The 20045-nt window shown below is 43.0% G+C and overlaps 1 protein-coding gene across 1 annotated transcript in view; it reads left to right on the forward strand.

The window, feature by feature from the left end:
* ADAMTS5 (ADAM metallopeptidase with thrombospondin type 1 motif 5) overlaps positions 1–20045 on the forward strand; it is an 81843-nt gene that overhangs the window by 44126 nt on the left and 17672 nt on the right. Inside the window, exons 3-5 of the mRNA XM_086934026.1 lie at positions 51–218; positions 13976–14259; positions 19437–19620. Of these exons, the coding sequence (XP_086790152.1) occupies positions 51–218; positions 13976–14259; positions 19437–19620 (636 nt within the window). The remainder of the gene's footprint in view (positions 1–50; positions 219–13975; positions 14260–19436; positions 19621–20045) is intronic.

Genomic DNA, 20045 nt, shown 5'->3' on the forward strand with positions numbered 1-20045 from the left:
GTGTACATTAATTGTCATTTATGATTTTTATCTTCATTTTCCTCTCCTAGGGCACCTGCTTGGACTCTCCCATGATGACTCTGATTTTTGTAAAGAAAACTTTGGCTCCATGAAAGATAAACGTTTGATGTCTTCAGTGCTTACCAGCATCGATGCATCGAAGCCCTGGTCGAAATGCACGACAACGACAATTACCGAATTCATGGATGATGGCCATGGTATGCATGCTTATTTTTCGCTCTGTAGAAGGGAATCATATGCCATATAATGCAGCTGTCGATTAGTATATCCTACTCAGTAGTAAATCATATTTCAAAGATGTGTTTCAGCTCTGGATACTTTAACAAAAGTTACAAAATGTGCACTTATCCATAAAACAATTTAATTATATAGGTTAGGGCTGTCCAGCGTTGGTTCAAGATTGCCAAATGCATGCCAGGTTTAGAATACCACAAAGGACACATTTTCAGGCAACATATCTAAATATATAACATTTCCATAGTCAGTGCTTATCCTGAGCATCACACATGGACCCAACACTCGCAATCCATCATTGGCTACCCAGATAATCATACAGTGGAGATGACCCCATGCTTGCTTCCTGAAAAGAACCTCGTATTCATGTACCAAAATCTATGCAAAATGCCTTTCTGGAAAAAAAAATTCTGCATTTGTGTAAATGTTTCCATCAGTTTATATGCTGTGATTTGCATAATTTAGGGAAAAATTAAAATGTTAAACCTGAGTTTTGTTTAAGAATGCTCACCAATGCAGAGCATTTTTGAAAGGCATCATTCAAAAGAAAATATAATCGGTCATAACACTGTATTCAGTTTTGACATTTATATAGCTATAACCTAGCAAGCGAAATTTGAGATCTAGGTATGTGCTCTACATTGTGCTAGGGGAGAAGCCTTAAGCACTTTACATAAGATTTGAGAGCCAAAATGGATGACTAATACCACCTCAACCACACTGATCAGTGGAGTGTAAAAGGCTGGCATTTCTCCCTTAAATTACTATTACAGATTTCACTAGTAAGACACAACTGTTGCCTCAGAAACTTACTTAAGAAAACCTCCCATGAATATAACCTCTATCACCAGGTTGAGCAAGCTGATAGAGGAAACTCACCTTTGTGCCACGCTGTTACTTGCGAATTTCCCTATCTGCTCACACTGTCACAAATAGGAAAGAGTCATAAAAAATATACATTTAGAAATACAGTTCTGCTCAACTAGTTTGCTTAGAGGACTGCCTTCATTTCATGTACATTTTTCTTCCTTCCAATCTTTATATTTAAAAGGTTAGGCATGTAGCTCCCTAACCCCATTACATTTCCATCTGACCAGTGAAATCAATTAACCATACTGGTGCTAAATCACAGGGCTTTGGTCTGTGAATACGTGTATATTATTCCTCCACATCCAGGAGTATGCCCACGCCTGTGGTAATTCACACATACTCCCAGAAATGACTTTGTGAATAGGGTCCTTAGTTTGCTATAGTGTTATATTGGAATACAAGTAAATCAACAGTATGGACACAAAAAAGCTATCCAAACCTATTGTCACAAAAAGTGGTAGCGTTTTATCTAAGGACTATTGTTCTGATTGTCAACACACACATAAATTACTCCAGATGGAATATAAATAATTTCCATTCAGAGACCAACAAGTGAACGTGGTCCTTTTTCGATATTCATTTCATATGAGAAAACACATGATGAAAAATAAATAACGTGATGATGTGACCGAACAAGAAAGATAGATTTAAATTTGATGTGTTAAAGAATAGAAACCCACTTCATTGTGAGTTTGAAGCCAAACAGACCTTACATCGCTGAAAGGTAACCCATCTTGCTCTGTTTTTTTAAATAGCTTACCTATTCCATTGTGGTGCAGCAGGGGAAGGGTACAGCCATTTATTTACCATGTAAAGCCCCAGAGGCCTGGGCGCTATTGTGGCTATCAACCAGCAGAGCAGTATAAACCGCCCCAAGCATACAAGGCTCTCTTTTGCTTTGTCTCCTTCTTTAATCACTATATCAGCCCTCAATTATTTTCAAAGAAGAAATGGGAGCACATTGTACCCACGCTGTTGCACAGGGGATGTATGTCATAACTATGCATGCTTTTACAATGCATGCCTTTACCACGCAGGTTTTACAACGCAAGTCGTTACAACGACTTGCGTTGGGGGCGCTGGATAGTGAATAGTTTAATTTATTATTCCAACTCCAGTCCCCGTGGATAGTAGGGAAGGTTTTGGATAGTAAATTAAACTATTCCCTATCCTACAGCGCCCCCCCAGCGCAAGTCGTTGTAACGACTTGCGTTGTAAAAGTTGCGTGGTAAAGGTACTGCGTGGTAAAAGCTGCGTTGTAAACGCTGTTCCCCGTTGCACAGGACATCCATTCTCTTGATCTTAATGACTTTCCATGTAGACTAAAAGTTTGCTGGAGTTAAGTGAACGTGCCCTTCTCTTGTGGGTTAACTAAGTGCACTAGTATATTTATTCAGACACCCAAGCCACTTAACATTTCAATAATTGTGCCTGTTTGGAAGCTATTAAAGAACTGGCTCCTCCAGAATAGGTCCTCCTAAATTGCTCCATAGGTTTGTACCACTCTTACAGCGCTGGGATGCCTAATGGTAGCCATGCGCTATACAAGTGCCGCAAAAAATAGAATAGAATAAAACAGAAAAATCAAACTACATTAAATGTGTCCTTGCTATCATCATGTCATCGATAACTCTTGCTATGTGAGAAAAAATGCAGTGAGATGTGACTGTGAGTAAGCAAAGGATGAAGTAAAAAACATGAATCAGCTTACTACACTGGATGGCAGAGCTTCAAAGGGGAGTGGTACTAGGGATCATGAAAGCCAGCTCTCACACCATTCCACAATCGCTGAGCAATTTGGTGCATTAACCCCTTCGATGCTGATGACGAGCTCAGCTCGTCATCAGCCACGGTGGTCGTGTGCGGATGACGAGCTCAGCTTGTCATCTAACGCGGCTTTTAGAAAAAAGCTGCATAGCGGAAAAATAACCGCCGCAGCGATGCGGTTAAATATGCAGACAAACCAATGGGGTGACACAAAACTAATACCCTACAATCACTGCCTTCAATATCCACGCTTTGTTTTTCTCAAAGCTGTATGCAGGAGACTGGACACCGGGAATGCCTGGGTGTGTACATAAACAATTCCTGTGTTGTTGCTATTACCTTTCCAAGGATTGTTTATTCTTGAGCATTTTCGAAGAATGTGTAAGTGAGTTGTGTTCTTGATGCAACTTAAGACTCATGTAGTTAAGGGAATTGCAATCTAAGGGGCTTATTTCTGGGATTTTGGCATGGGCAGAACAGCAAGGCACCCTGCTACACTGCTCTGCCCTACGCCAAAGTGAAAGGGCAGGAATGCACCATATTAACACCTTGGCTGCTAGAGCTATTTTCCTCCGGTGCTGAATTGTTGTAGAGCCCATAGTGCATGACGAGCTCAGCTCCTCATCAGCACAGCTCCACTGTGCCTCATGACGAGCTGAGCTTGTCATGAGCATCGAAGGGGTTAAGCAATATGGTGCATTCCTGTCCTTTTTCCCTTGGCGCAGTTTGGGCAGCCTAGCACCAACGTAGGCGCCCCTGGACCATGGTGTAAGGGTGCCTCCATTGCATACAGGATTGTTGTTGTGCAGGAAAGGGCACCTTCCTGCACATAAACAATCCTCTGAGGCATTTGCCTCTTTCTATGTTTGCTGCAGAATACAGCAAACATAGAAAGATGAAAAAATGAGGAGAAATAAACATATTCCTTCTCATTACGCCAAACCTCAGGAGGCATATGGATTTGCACTTCCCCAGGTTTACATGATCTTGTAAATCTGGGACAGCATTAAATTCTATGGGTGTTGCGTGGGAAAACCCACTGCAACGCCCATGGAATGCCTCCCGGGCGCTGAGTTAGGTGACACAGCAATTTGCACTGCTTTGCCTTACTCATAATTTATGAGACCGCTCACAGCCACACAGGGTGGCTTTGCGTTGCTTCCTAAATCAGATTGCGTGCCCTGTGTCATGCATGTGCCACTTTGTGTGGTGCAATAGAGATGCAGGGTGCTCATAAATGAACCCCTAAATGACTTAAGTCTCAGTCTATTTCCTTTGGGATTTGCACAGAGAAAGTGGCTGGCACTATCTCTGGCTTTTAGCTGAAGAGTAGAGACTTTCTAGTTCATGGAAGTATTACATCTATGCCAATATAATGATTGTCCATTAACTGTTGTTTTTGCATTTGTCACCCGGAGTGGGACGGGTATGCTCAGACGTGAGTCCTGTGCTCCCCATGCCACTGGAGTCAAGCTATCCTGGCTGAAGACGGCTGATAGCCAGAAACCGGTCCTAGGATGTTTGATTCCGGTCCAGGGAAGATATGGCTTGGCAGTCCGGGCTGGACTGTTCCCATGAGGCACAGGGTCAAGGCTGATTTGCATATGGCAATGTCTGAACTGGGGTGGTGTGGTGAGCAGAAAAACGATGGATTTAGGCCCAGATCTCTGTACTGGGGTGAATGTATGACATTGTTCAGCATTCTGTCCATCAACTGATGTTTTTGCATTTGTCTCCCCGAGTGGGACGGGTATGCTCAGACGTGAGTCCCGTGCTGTCCACGCCACTGGAGTCAAGCTATCCTGGCTGAAGACGGCTGATAGCCAGAAACCGGTCCTAGGATGCTTGATTCCGGTCCAGGGAAGACATGGCTTGGCAGTTCTGCACTCTGTCCCTCAACTGTTGTTTTTGCAATATAATGATTGTAGGCAGATTCTGTGTGTCATTATTTAACCAGGTTATGACACATGGGATTCTGAACTCTTTCCAGCTTCTGGTTATGCACTCTGGGTTGCAAACTGTGTGGTATTGTGCTCTTATGGATAGTCCATTGGCTACAGGGTATAATTAAGGTTAACATATTCATATTTTTAGCACCTTATTAGAGGCGCCTTACATTTACCTTCATTGCACAAAGACCTTCTGAAACAAACTCCATAAAGTTGTGAACTGTGTCATCTGTGACACAGTTCACAAATGGTGAGTTATAGTTTAACGGACCTTACTAAACTAGAAAAGGACCTTACTAAACTAGAAAAGCTGTAGTAGCATTAGGGGGTCAGTGGGGTCTTTGCACTAGAGAAAGCATTTCATTTTTGAGCCTCATTGTTGATGTATGTTGGTCATACACTAATAGCCCTCCTGATTTGAGGTTTGTAAGTGAAACTTCAGTGTCTACTGTTTGTTTACGCCACATGTTGATGTGCGTAGCTCCTGGAAGACTGGTTGTTCTTGATTGTGGGCACATTTTGGGCAGTACACACAGGTCACCCTTTTAAAATGTTGGGTTTCACTTATGAGATTTTGGCACGGGGCAGTGCCGCAAGGCATCTTGCTGCACTGGTCTGCTTCAAAAGGAAAGCGCAGTAATGTCTTGTGTCTATGAGATACAGTGCATTCATGTCCGTTTCCCCTGTGGAGGCGCAGAATAAGCTGCTGTGCACCAATGCAGGCACCCTTGAGTCAAGGTGCAAGGTTGCCTGCGTTATAGGGGTGATTGCTTTTGTGCAGGAAGGCACACCTTCCTGCAGAAAAACCACCCGACAGGTGTTTTCCTCTTTCTATGTGTGCTGCAGAACAAGTATATTTCTCCTCGTTGCACCTCCCTAACACCACCTCTGGGGTGACGTTAGAATCTGATGCATTCCCAGGGTTACAATTCCTTGTAAATCTAGGAATGCTTCAGATTCCATGGGTGTTGCAGGGAAACACCCACAGAGATCCGCATGGACTGCCCCTTTATTTCAGTGTTCTGCATGAAAGGGGTACATATTCAGAAGGCCTTGAAAAGCCATGTAAAGTGGCTCTGCGTGGCCTTATAAATATGCTGCAGCACTTTGCGCCACCGAAGTGGAAAAAAAGTGATGCTCTAGAGGCGCAAAGTGCCACTAGGGGCCTCGTTAATGATGCCCGATATGGTCATTAAATGGCAAATGTAGGATAGTTGAGTACATAAAAACAAACTTATGTTGCATAATAGGAAAGAGTGGGAGTTCTCTCTGTGTTTAAATGAAAGCATCTTACAGCTAGATTCATCAACGTAAAATCGGCTCGCAAAGGGCCAGATTCTGAGAATCTGGCCCTTTGCGATTCCTACATGAATCCCTTTTTGCGAGTCTGTATTAGCGATTCCTTATTAATCGCTATTACAGACTCGCAAAACATGCCGATGATGAATCTAGGGGTAAGTCTGTTAAAATTCACTCTGATCAACAAAATGTGCTAGATGTTACTTTGCACCACTTTTCAGAGTCCACTGTGCCTCCTCTGTGGTGCCTGTGATATATTTAAGTGTTAAGAGGATATCTGTTGTTTAAAGAATCTCTAAAACAAAATGTTCAGATCACAATCCCAAGGGCTAGAGTGTATTACATACAATATTTTAATACTAGCATTTGTATTCATTCATGCTATTCATGTTTAAAATCACTGCACTTACATTTAACTAGTTTGTGCCATACATTTGGGGATTAGTTCGCTTAGCTCAACTTTATTATTCACTCATTAATAGGAAACACAGCCATGCTGTCATCCTGACACATTTTATGCAGCCCAAATGGCGCTTGCATTGCCAGAAATGGGATGAACACTGGACAAGTCTGGCTGCACCAGGAGAGTCCAGGGGGTAGATTGGTCATGATGCTTGAAATAAGTCACTGGACTTTTTGTGCACATATCCCTTGTTCTTGACTCTGTCTAGTCCGAGGTCTTGTATTAAAACATTTTTAAAAGCATTTTCCTCCAATGCAGTTTCCTATAATATAAATAGCACATCCTGTACATCAGAAAAAAACCTCATCTCTGTACATGGAAAGAAAGAACAGCACACTAAAAAGTGTAAAAACAAGTTAAGCTGCCAAGGAGATCTAACTTTAAATTGCGGAAGCTGTACAATCAAGCTGTACAGGAGTGTTCAACGACATTACATGACACTTAGCAAAACTGAGATAGTGTTCTGTGCGAGTGCTTCAGACTTTCAGAGGTGAGACTGAAATGTGTCAAACCACATCCTGCACCACCCAGAGTGTTTCTGCTAGTTTTATTTCGGGTAAAATGTAGGCGATTGCATATCACTCTGTACTGTAGAGTAGAGGTTTGCATAAAAGGATCGCAACACCGCATTTTGTGTAGATGTGGATTTCATGCCTCTGCAGTGCTTAATTTGAGACGGGGGTTTCCAGTGCTCGGATGCAGCACTTAATCATTAGCACCAGTTAAAGACACATTAAAGACACATACATTTACGGGGAGATTAAGTTATTTGCCCAGAATCACAGCATTTTGAGCCGACGCTGAGACTCGAACCTGGTTCCCCAGCTCTGAAGTCGGCAGCTTTAGCCATTATGATACATCCGCTCCCCACTTTCATGGTCCATAGTTGGTTCTGCTTTAGGCGGCACTAACAGAAGAAATGGGCTGGTGCAAGCTACTCATTAGAGCCCCAGCAGCTATCTATTTTCAAATTAACCACTGTGTCTCTGGTGATAGAGTTGGGCATACCAATACTACTGATGACTTTATTCACCCTGTCACATTTAAGTTGGGCCATTTCTACTTCCAAATGGTGACCCTCTTGGAGCAGAGTGATGCCAAATAGTTTGCCATTCAAGTAAGTCAGGGTCCTCTTTCGCTTCGCAAAGTTAGCTAACCCATCAACGTTCAGTGAGAGGACAGTCATGGTCTCAGTGCAGGCTGGTGTTGAGATAGTCTTGTGAACTGTGTGTAATGGTATTGGGCTGATACAATGGCACTTCTCCTCCTGGGTGTTTAGGTACTTGGGCTTCAGCATGAGAGGGCATCTGAGGTTGATAGGATATCCTTAGCCATGGCGGTGAGGGGCTTGGGAAGTGATGGAGGGGGAGTTGTGGTGGGGGTGAGAAGAGTTCACGGGATGATCCCTACCTGATTTGGTGGTCTACTTTTACTGTAGCCTGTGGACTGTTTGCCCATTCATACGACTGGCCAGGTCAGGGCCATGAAACTCAAAGAGAAGGCGTCTCAGGGGCGGCAGGAGGGACTTGGCACCTACCCTATCCCCAATGCCCAGTCAGATGGTTATGGAGTGACCAAGGTATGGGAGGCAGAAAAGTTTGGTCGTGCATGGGTGGCAGGGGTGTATAGATAGTGCAGCAATGTCTAGTTGCAAAGGGCTCTGATACCCTCAAGGGTCATGTTTGTGCTATATACAACCTTATAAATAAATAAATAGAGAGACAGAGTTTTAGAAGATTCCCACTCATTACTAACCTTTTGTGTACTTGAGTCCAGCATGTACATAAAAGAAAATAAACATGCAAATTCAATAGAGTCCTATGAACAGAGAACATGCTATCACAGTGCCAGAAATTAACTGGAAACACAATAGTTCCGAACTGAGCATCTGCAGCTTGTTGATTATGGATAAACTATGCACAGACAAGTTCAAGGTCAAACACAAGTCAAAGATTCATCTGCATGCTTAGTATTGCATCCCATTCCGAAGCAGCAGTTGTGGGACCTTGGTCCCTTCCCGACTCAGCAGCGTTAATTGGAGCAAGTGGCATCGTTTGTACAACGCTGTGAACTTCACAGGTAACTTATCTCTGCAGGGGTGAGAATCCTCTTAATTCTGCAGGTAGTGTATTTGCTGTGTGCCTGCTGGGAGTATGGTGCTGCGTATATATAGACGTAACTGCATTTAAAAGTTCAAGGAGTGGTTGTAGTAGCCTGGTGTGGACAGAAGTCATCAGGAGTGGCCTCTGCCTGTTGAGTAAGAGGTTGCCATCAAAGAGAAGTAGGAAGGTGTAGAGGTAGCAGGACAAAGCTGACAGGCGGCCTGGAGCTTGCCAGGGTGTCAACTGCAGTCCCGTATGTCTCCAGTATTCTCCTTGTGTAGCCATGTGCACAGGAGTGCAGTTGTCAGTCTCCTCTTTCTCAAGTTCAGGAAAGTAAAATCACATTGATATCCCCACTCCTGGATGTATTGGTCACCAATTCCAGTTGAGGGCATAGGAGAGGGCATTTAAAGGTGAATTTAAGTGAATTTCATGCGACCCGAGCCTCAATCCGTCATCATTATGTGGTATGTGGTATGTCAGACCCACTTCATCTTGTCTTCACCTTCCGCCACAGAATGGAGTGACATTAATGTGCAGTCTAATCTGGGGAAGGAAGGGGCGTTATTAAGGATTACTCCATCTCCCTAAACCTAATCTGTCTGTACTACTGAGTATGCAGATGGCATGGCAGTGAGGAAGAAACAGGTGTTCATTGGGTGCTCTGCAATGACCCCACTGCAGCCAGTGCAACCACCAGTACACCACAAGCTCCAGGATCCTGAGTCACAGTTCCAGGCAGATGTATATGGCCTCCAACCCCTCATGTACAGTAGAGAAACCGTGTTCACTGAAGCTGGAGTCCAGATGAAAAGCTCTGTTGAAAAGTTGTATAGTCAGCCCCTGTCGACTAGTTTGGGTGGCCCCGGATGGGATAGGAGACCAAGAGAGCCAGGGAGCATTATGTTGTCATCAGCATTCCAGGGCACAGGCAAGTGCAGCAGGAAGCTGTTTCATCCACAATCAAGATCGGTACTGTCATTCATTATAGGTCGGGACCCCAGGGGAAAAGGATTGGCACAGATACTGTTTCACCCTCAGTGAAGGAGGGCCCTTCCCAACTAGCACAGACTCCGCCCTTCTCTAGAAGTTTCACTTTTGAAAACCTTGGGGCATATTATCAAGACAGGTGATAACATCATCGCCATTGTAGCGATAATGGGCTTTATAATATGCTCTATGGAATTCCAATTGAAGCCCCTGTTAGATGTGAAAGACATCTAACATGGGTTTCAATTGGAATTCCACAGAGCATAGAGCCCCATAGGTTTTGTATTTAGCAGTCTAGAATTAAGTGATTTAAGAACAGTTAACTTAAAAAGTTGCTGATCACATTTCCTCATCCACTGGTAGATTGCCTTATCAATGAGGGATTAGATGTATCACAGTTTAAGCAAAGGCAATGAGGCACAATTGTTTTCAAACAAAGTTCAGTAAATCACTGAGCTGTATACTGATTATTCCAGCAGCAGACCACCACAATGTGTGAGCTCCAGTGTTAAACTTTTTAAAAGTATTGCAACTCACAGACCACTTGCTTGTACAAATATAATCACTCCTAAGTCAAAGGTAAATGGCAAACTTCCAGTTTCCATAAATTGAACAATGATAAAGCGAACAAACTAGTCAATCCACTCTGATATTGGTGATGACAGACTGTTCTAATAGACTTTGTAGAGGGTTGAGTGAGGAACGCTGCACAAAAGTATTTATCCCTTTCTTGCACCCTGGTGTAACTTTATTCCGATAGCTCGGAACGCCCAAGCTCGCAGTAAGCACACTGGCGTTCACTCTACCGTGAACAGTGCTCCCGTCACAATGAGAGCAGTGCCTTTATAGACTATGTGAAGCAACTTGACCTCCCTCTGTACATTGTTCCATGAACAACGAAAATGCATTTTGATCTTTAAATACCATGGTCCATTCACTTCTTACAATAGGTACAAACCTTTATGCTACACATTGTAATTCTGTTATTGATGTTAGTCAGCCACCTGTTTTGATCAAAGCACTCAATAGCACAGATGTTTTAACAATATAAATCGCTTCATTTATTATTGTGTTTTGTGGGCTTGCAGAAATTTAGTTGAAGTAAAAGACGTCGAAGGCTACAGACTGAGGCCCAAAAATGTTTGTTTACTTTAAAATGTAAATAACTAAAAATCAACTTACAGTTTAGTAGCTACCATTTTGAGGTTTGTCATTATCTAGACCTAAATTAAAGGCATGTGTACTTTCAGTGAGCCCTCTATATCCTCTGGTCTGTAAAATGTTTCATTCATTTTACTTCCCCCAACCGCAGAATACAGCTTAAAGGAATTTGTCAGTTTCCTTCAGCCATTGGCTCCCCTCGCTGTGAGTGACAGGAATCAGCTGATGCACAAAGTGCATATCTCCTACAAGTGTTGTCCACTCCCTTGCTATGAACTGGTGGGACAATGTGTCGTTTTTTAAAAGAAAGATTTTTTTTTTCCTTTTTCAATTTTTTTCATTTGTGTCATGGCTTCTATCTTTAAGTGGGCTTCAATGCTATTCCGTGATGACCTCCCAGGCATGCCTATGTGAGCACGCTCTCAGGTGGCCATCTTTGGATAGTTTTTGTTACACTTAACCAAACATTTTTTTAACATTTGCACTAGACGTGTGTATGCACACAAGGGTGACAATCATTGAATAGTGTTTTCATAAAATGTATATATTGTGATGGTTTTTAGTTCACCTTATTACAAACACATTTCAAGATGTTTCTTCCATGTGTGCGCGTGCATGTGCACACAAAGGCATCCATCTTACATTTTCTTTGCCAAAGTCTAATAGAAACCATTAACAGGACGACACCCATATATTTGCAGACATGTGCATACACGAGCACCCATATTTAAATGTATTTTTCATACTTTAATTAAAACCAGTCAAAGAAAAAAAATGGCAAAGCCCATCTCTGCAGCCAAAACCAGAACTATATGATTTTCTAGTGCTTAATAAGAATGTTTTGTTCCCTAACTCCCAACAAAAGGCTAGAATATTGTAGGTAAGAGGGGTAAGGAGACATCAGAAAATAAATGAAGGGGTAGCCTATCCCAAAACAGAAATAGCTGTCAAATGAACTATACTTGCAGTTTTTTCAGCACGGCTAAGGAAGTTACAAAATACTTTTGGTTTCATTGATGAAAATGGTAGGTGGTAACAGGAACACAGACAAACATATTTGGATGGTAAGACTAGTTGGGATGAGCACAGGAGTGGGTGGGTGGGAAGGAAGGGAGCATGTGTCTTTAATACACACAGTGGTGAGTGTGGTTGGGTTGGGGGATGGAGAAGAAAAGTAGGAGGGGCTATGTTACAGGGGCAGTGTATAGAGTTGGGAGTGTGAAAGAAGGGGGCGGAAGAAAACAAAGGGAAAAAGGAAAAGGTCCTATAGGGGAGTAACAAGGTTACATCCATGAAAGAAAATCACATAAAAATTAAAAAGCATTCCAGATGTTGTTTTTAGATGGGACTTATGGTTAGAAAAGTTAAAGCACCTGAATAATAAGTATACAGGTTTGAAGGGATAAATTCAATGTTAAATCCATTTGGCCACATTAATTGACACATTAATCATGGGTCGTATTCCCCTTACATTTGCACACAACCATTCTGTTTCATAGAATTGGATCCTTTTAGCATAAATATTTCAGCATATTAGATCCTAATGAGCCATTTAACAGGACGATTCAAGTTTAACCATGCACAGGTTTAGCTGATATGCCTGATTCATCATTCTCCCGTTTTGCGAGGCCCTAATAGCGATTCATAGCGAATCGCTATTAAGGACTCGCAAAACGGGATTCATGTAGAAATTGCATCAAAAAATGCGATTCCTACATATTCCTTATTTGCGATTAGCTAATTGCTAATCGCAAATAAGGAAAAACTCGCCATTCATTCCTATGGGCCAAAAGGCCCATAGGAATGAATGGGGAGTATTCCTTATTTGCGATTAGCAATTAGCTAATCGCAAATAAGATAGTGATTTGAAGGGTGCCAGGGGTGTCCAAAGGACACCATGTAGCACCCCTCAAATGAAAAGTTACACAGGTGTTGCAAACACACATGTCCAAAGGACATGTGTGTGTGTAACATGCAAAAGAAAAAAATGCACTAAAGTGCTTTTTACTCTTTTTTCGCAATTTACCACCAAGTCAGACTTGGTGGTAAATTGCGACCAAATATTGCGATTTCGCAATTTCTAATTGGTTGATGAATTGCATTTAAGGAATCTCTAGTAGATATTCCTTAAATCCAATTCCTCGCAAATATGCGATTTCGGTAATAGGGATTTTTGCATTTGGGATGATGAATCCCAAATGCAAAAATCGCACTCGCAAAGGGCCAGATTCTCAGAATCTGGCCCTTTGCGAGCTGAATTCAGCTTCATAAATTAGGCTGTCTCTGTCAGAAAGAACAGCAATGTGCATCGCTACTGAATTGCCTTTTTTTGCTTGATCAGAGCATAACCTAATGCGCCATGTCACATGTATGTTTGTGCCCATTTTAAATACATGACATCTCCTATTAACCTGCACTGTCAAACAAAAGAGCATTAATGTACCTTCATCAAACAGGTTTACGGGGTATTATGAATCACCTTTGGGTTCTGTTCTCAGAGACCCAATATTATTTTGAGGGTCCCGTATTCTCTATGATAACTCTATCCTGTTGGAGGATTCAGCTTTCAAATTCTTTCTAATGTTGCTATATTTAAAAATAGGAAAGTGGTAGGTCTTCCTAAAAAACATTGCTTCATACTACAAACTCTTGACACAGTCTTTGAGTTTACAGCAGTATAACCACTTTGTTGATACCCAAGGGTACATGGAAATCTGTGAATGTGGAAAGCGTCCTCTCTCACATTTATTTACAGATTGCAATGTGCTCATTGAGGAAGGTGCCTGAATGAAGCATACACTTATTAGTAAATGTTGAAAAGTACAGGAGTGTTTACAGGGAAGTGGATTTGGTTATTTTGCCTCTGACATACAGGGAGAGGCAGTGGCAGAGAGAAAGGAAGGATTAATCTAGCAAACTGGAATTTACATCAATGTGTTACAATTTATTATTTGTGATTTAATAAATCCTGTGTTTTACCACATAATACAAAGTGTTATGCCTTATATAGTAATTAATGTGTAGTGAGTATGTTTATCTAGCCACTCTTATACATTTTTAAATCTGTATTCTTCATGTGAAACAACACAATGTGATTACAAATGTGACTGCTGTTACAGGCTTCTGCTTGCTTGATCAGCCCAGGAAACAGATCTTGGGTCCAGAGGAACTTCCAGGACAAAGCTATGATGCTGTTCGTCAATGCAAGCTAGCCTTTGGCCCAGAATATACTGTGTGTCCTGCTATGGATGTTTGCGCCCACTTGTGGTGTGCTGTCGTTCGCCAGGGTCAGATGCTGTGTTTGACCAAGAGGTTACCTGCTGTAGAAGGAACGCCTTGTGGAAAGGGAAGGATCTGTCTGCATGGAAAGTGTGTCGACAAAACAAAGAAAAAATTCTACACGGTATGTTATAGTTGGATATTTCACATTGCCTTTTTAGAGGCTGTCGTAAACCTTTTCTCTAAAGATACTGTTCTTTTTCTATTGTCCCATGCATTCTTCTATCGTACTACATTTTGACTGTGCTAACACAAGATAACACAAATCAGCTCTCTGATTGTTCCTATCTAGCTCTTAGCGGTAATCAATAATATGTCGTTTTTCTCAGGTGGGTGGGCAGGCGCGAGGGGTCACGGAGTGGGTGATTCGTGAGAGTGATTGCGGGAAATATAAAATTAAACGTACATTTCCGCTGGGTCCCGCGTCTTCTCGGCTCCTTCTCTCCTGCCTCCGACAGGAACAGGAAGAAGGCAGCCAGGCTCTCCCACCTAAGCCAATCACAATGCTGCAAGCAGCTATGTAATTGGTTAGGACGCCGCCCACCCAGGGGCTAATGGGGTGGGCATGTTCTCAATGCAGGCTGCAGAGTGCACATGACTGGTTTGGGTGGCACAAGAGGGTCTTTGTGCACTCAGGAGAGGGCAAACCACTCCTCCCCTGCCCTGCTCAAAGAGCAGAGCAGCCCCGTCCACCCGCCCGTCTGCAATGTGCAAAGCAAACAAACATGAAATAGTAATAACTAAAAGTTATTACCATTTTATGTTTTGGCTTTCTTGCACTTCGAGAAAGCAGTGGGGCAATGCTCCTCCCCTTAAAAAATAAGTCTTTTAATTTTCTATCGCCCAGATATGCTGTCAGATATGCTGTCAGATATGATGTAAGAGCATAAAACAGGTGCATACTTTTTAGGTCTGACAGCAAACTGTTTTATTGTCTTGATGACCTCATGTAGCTTTCTCAACGCGAACGGGCAGTTTCTCTCTTCGAGTGGTCACGAGCATACGCAAACACTCGCAATGAGAAACCTGACCCCCGTGTTGAGAAATCTTGCCGGGAGGTTTATTTTCCACGCTCACCAACTTGATGTTGACAAACGCGAACAAGGGAAAATCTCGCTAGAAGTTGATTTTCCCCGCTCGCGCTCGCCCACTTGGTGTTGGTGAAAGTGAGCAAGGAAAAAACTCTGCTCCGCTGCGCAAAGCGGAGCTTTTGGGAACTCGGCAATCTCTGCGTAACGCGGAATGTGGAAAACTCCGCAAACTCTGCAAGCGGAGCGGAGTTCACCACCCGGCCTAGTTTATATTCGTTTTATTTTCTCTTACTTTGTAGTCTTGGGGCGGTGCCACGGGATGACAAACACTGAGAGGGAGTGTTGGGCACTGGCTTCAGTGCGCCTGATAGTTTGGCTGGCCATCTGAGGCAGACCAAACCATCATGCACACTGAAGCTGTCTCCAACCCAGCTGTGTTGCTGGGTTGGAGACAGCAGGCACAGGCTCCCAGTCTCCCTAGGAGCACAAATTGAGGACGCTCAGGTCGATCCTGACACTCCCCTCATGCTGTGTGAGCAGCCTCAGAATTGGCCGCAGGGCAGGCTGGGAGCCTGCGCCTGCCTTCTGTGGAGCCAGACGAGCGGCAATGTGGTGGGATTCAGGTAAGTATTTTTTTGTTTAAAATGTGCTTTTTGTTTTTGCTCCCCACTCCCCGGCACTGCCACTTTGCACAACAGCAGCCACGACTGCTATATAATATATGTTTTTACCAAGTTATAATTTATTAAATGTGCCTGTAAGTTGGGGCTGTGTGTTTTTATACTGCAAAGAAAGTATGGTGAAAACCACTCTATAAATGTTATTTATATATAAACCAATATCCTTTTGTTACAGCAATTCCAGATGTACAACTTCCATCCTTTTATTAGTCACCTTATTCTTCTCTGATTTATACCTACCCCTCTGCCTTTTTTACATTAATTATGGATTTCTACATGCCCGTCACATACAATATGTTATGTCCTTTCACTCACCATCCATACTTACTCCCTGCCAAAAGCCCTCTCTTCTGCAAAGCTTTGAATCACTAAGCACTGTCCATTCAACAGCTTTGTTGTGTCTATCTACTCAAGCACAATAGATACAGAGGGGCATATTTACAAGCCCCTTGCACCACTTTTGCATTACAGTCCTAACACTTTTGTGACGCAACGGTGTCGTATAAAATGTGGTCAGTTTACAACTTGACGCATCTAGGAAGATGCGTCACATTGTAAAGCCCTGAGTCGCATTATTCCTGCGTCAGGTAAAATGTATGTAGTGTGGGTGTTCCCACGCAGGATAGCCTTTTAAGAGTGACACAGTCAAATCTACAGGCGTAAGGAGTGATGGAGTGATGGAGTGATGCAGTGTAGTGGGAATAAGCCTCAAAATTCATTGCTGGAGTTGCATCGTGCTCGTGACTAAAGCAATGTGTGACTTTTGCCCGAGCAGATGCGTCAGAATTTCGGACACATGTGTCAATCCTTGCGCCATGTTGGCGCCGTTTTGTAAATACGGCGCATCCATGGTGGCGCAATGGGTTCTTAGGGTGGTGCAGGGAAAGTGACGCATCTCTACAGATACGTCACTTTCTTCGAAATCTGTCCCAGAGAGTGTTGCTTTCGAACCAAATTGCAAACCTGCACTAAACTCCATAATACAATGGCCAAAAGCCCACACTCTCCTTATAACTCGTGCGCCTGCCACCGTAGACATTCACTTTTTTGGTGATTCCTGATAGACGGTGGAGCCTATGGCCTCGACACATAAGGCTGGACTTCACAAAGCTATCCCCCGTTAATGTGACTGCATTCTACAACCCAGTACTGTATGTCTGTATTTTAGATGTTGAATGTAACAGAACTGAGCATGTGGAAAGGCTTTACACATGCTAAATAAAAGTTGTCTTGGAATGTTGGAGCCAGAAAGTCTTTACCAAGCATTATTGGCCCTGAGCCACACGTCTGTCTTTAGCGGAGCTGTCAACGTTCCAATGTTCAAGTGTTACTTTAACCCAATTTAAGATTCTCTCATCTATTCAGGGGAAAACATCAAAGTCCATTTGGGACCCGAATATAACGATTGCCGCCTACACAGTGCAAGTAATGGGCACACGTCCTCCGTGGGATACTGTAATAGTCTATAGGCAGCCTGAAATTGAATTAATGTCTGACAAGTGCCCTGCAGACCTTTCAGCACATTAGCAAATGGTGCAGAGGCTACTTTAAGTGCCCTAGCTTTGGCAGGATCCACTTTATTAGGAGGCAGTCTTTTTATGTAAAACACCCATGGCATTCCCTCATTACAGAGCAGAAACCCAATGTGCTTCTTTGAGAAGATAGCATCACCTAAATTAGAACATTCTCATAGTCAAGTGATTTCCCGACTGGCTAATGGCTTTGTGAAAGGGGTATATTATCATCTGGCATCCTTCAAACTGCTGAACTCCAGAAGACTCCACTGAAGTCATGCAGTAATGATAGCAGGGACCCCCCCCCCCCATTGACCCAGTCATCTCCCCTCCACTCCGGGCAACCAGCTCTCTCCTCTCCTCAATTAGTGCGAGCATCTGAGGCTATAGCGACAAGCATGCATTACTTAAAGCAGTGGCAGGCAATTCCGGTTTACCAAATCAGCAAAGTAGGTACCGCCTATGGGCCCTACTCGTTTTAGCGGCCCGCGACAAACGGATCAAAATAATATTGATTGGATCTTGAAAGAAAATTACTTTCAAGCTTTCTTAAGTTGTTTCTAATCAATTTTTGTTTAATAACATTAATACATGTTATTGTTCAGTTTTGTGTAATAAAATTGGGTTAATAAAATTGTTAGTTGGTAAAATTAAAAATGTATTAGGGGATAATTTGCATGGGGGGCGAAATTTCGACTGCCTAGGAGCTTCCACAGGGTTTAATCTGGCACTAGTGGCAGGGAACCAGTGATCATTCAATATTGCTAATTAAAACAATTCTTTTGCATGATCTTCAGGACTGGACTGGGAACCGAAACCGGCCCTTGCAAACTGCTCACCCGGCTCCAGGGCCGGGAGGGGTGGGGGGTCTGTGCAGCCGGGCTGTTTGCTAAGGCCAATTTTGTTACAGGGGGCCGATATTGCCGGCCCCGGTAACAAAGCCACCCCACCCTGGCCACCCCCCGCCCCCCCCCCCGGGGAAATGCTCGGTGCTCACTACGCCCAGTCCGGCCCTGATGATCTTGCATGGGAGAGCGGCTGAGGGGCAACAGATTGGTTGGGGTCTCTGAGAACAGCCAAGAACATATTGATGAAACACTATATTTTCAGAAAATAGCACTACAGTGCACCGTTGCTCACAATGATGGGGATATTATTGTGTATTTGAGTACTAAGCAGGCAGAGGTGCCTTGTGCTTTCACAGTGCCAAGAGGTGATTCATTCTGCAATGTGCGCTTAAAACTAGCACTATTCACTCACATGCAATTTTGGCTGCGCCAGTACTATGCTTTTAACAGCCTGGCTTTTACTGTACGGCTGAAAGTGTGGAGAAGTGCCCATTGACAGATGTTCGCTTATTGGATGGCCAGCCAGATGTTGAGCATTTTTCAGAATTTTTAAGTAATTGTATTATTCTAAACTCTTTCAGTAGCTTTCCAAAGGATGAAAGCATGGATGAAGTGTACTCACATGCAAAATCTAGGCTGCTGGTGGCGTGGAATTAAGAGTTTTACTATAGGGTATAATGATTAATTTTTTTGAAAATTAGCGAGATGAAATAAACTGAGAGATTCCACTGTGACCAAAATGTAAGTAGGCAGAGTGAGTGAATCTTTACATCAGTTGCTTTATATTATCAAGGACCATCATGCAATAAGCAAGCATCATTAAATATGAGAGCCCCCATATATTGCTATGATTAAATGTAAAATTTACTTTTTACTCTTACTGGACACTCTAGCCTTTTATAAAGAGATAGCTGGATGAAGGACGAATTTTAACGAAGGGTGTCTATTTAATGATTCTGTGTTTGTTTCTTAACATAAATTGGCTAAATGTGATCAGTGCTTTCATACCTTTTGCTATACATCGAGTAATGGCTTGGTTTACCAGTGATCTACAGACATTCCAGATCGCTAAGCTCTGTGAAAGTGATACCCATTGTCCCTGGGATATTTCATATGCACGCGTACATTTGTCTTGAAAATATTGTATCTGCTGAGTGTGCATGCCCCACGTGGTTTGGTGAGGTTCCCATGGGACTGCATTGTTTATGCTGCGTTGTTTCTGTTCCAGGCTTCACATCATGGCAACTGGGGGCCTTGGGGCACCTGGGGACAGTGCTCTCGCTCATGCGGAGGAGGCGTTCAGTTTGCCTACAGACACTGCAACAACCCAGCTCCACGGAACAGCGGGCGGTACTGCACAGGGAAAAGAGCTATCCATCGCTCATGCAATGTAGCGCCTTGTCCAGCAAATGGTAAGTTCGCTGCAAAAAAGGCTCTTGTACTATGGCATAGAACCCTAGATGATGATGACTCAATTCTACAACCAGAGAACATCATAAAGCTGTTATTGACTCATTATCCTTGAGATAGATTGAAATAACTGTTTAAAAACTGGTCCATAATTGTCTATTCAAAAAAACATTTTTCAATAATTCCCTGTTGAGAACAGACTTTGCACAAGTTAACATTGTAACTTGGTAGGTGCAGGGGGTGTTAGGTACCCCTGGATATATGTAAAAAACCTTTAGCCCAACAAGTATGATTGTGAGCCCCTACATGTGCCAACAGACAGTCACTACCAGTTTAGCAGTGTTATATATGTAATTGAACAGCCAAAGAAGACCCTCACTGGTGCTCCTCACAACTCCTTATGTGTCTTAGCACTGAGGGTGTGCGG

This window comes from Lissotriton vulgaris, chromosome 8 (genome assembly GCF_964263255.1).
Source record: "Lissotriton vulgaris chromosome 8, aLisVul1.2, whole genome shotgun sequence".
Lineage (NCBI taxonomy): Eukaryota > Metazoa > Chordata > Amphibia > Caudata > Salamandridae > Lissotriton > Lissotriton vulgaris.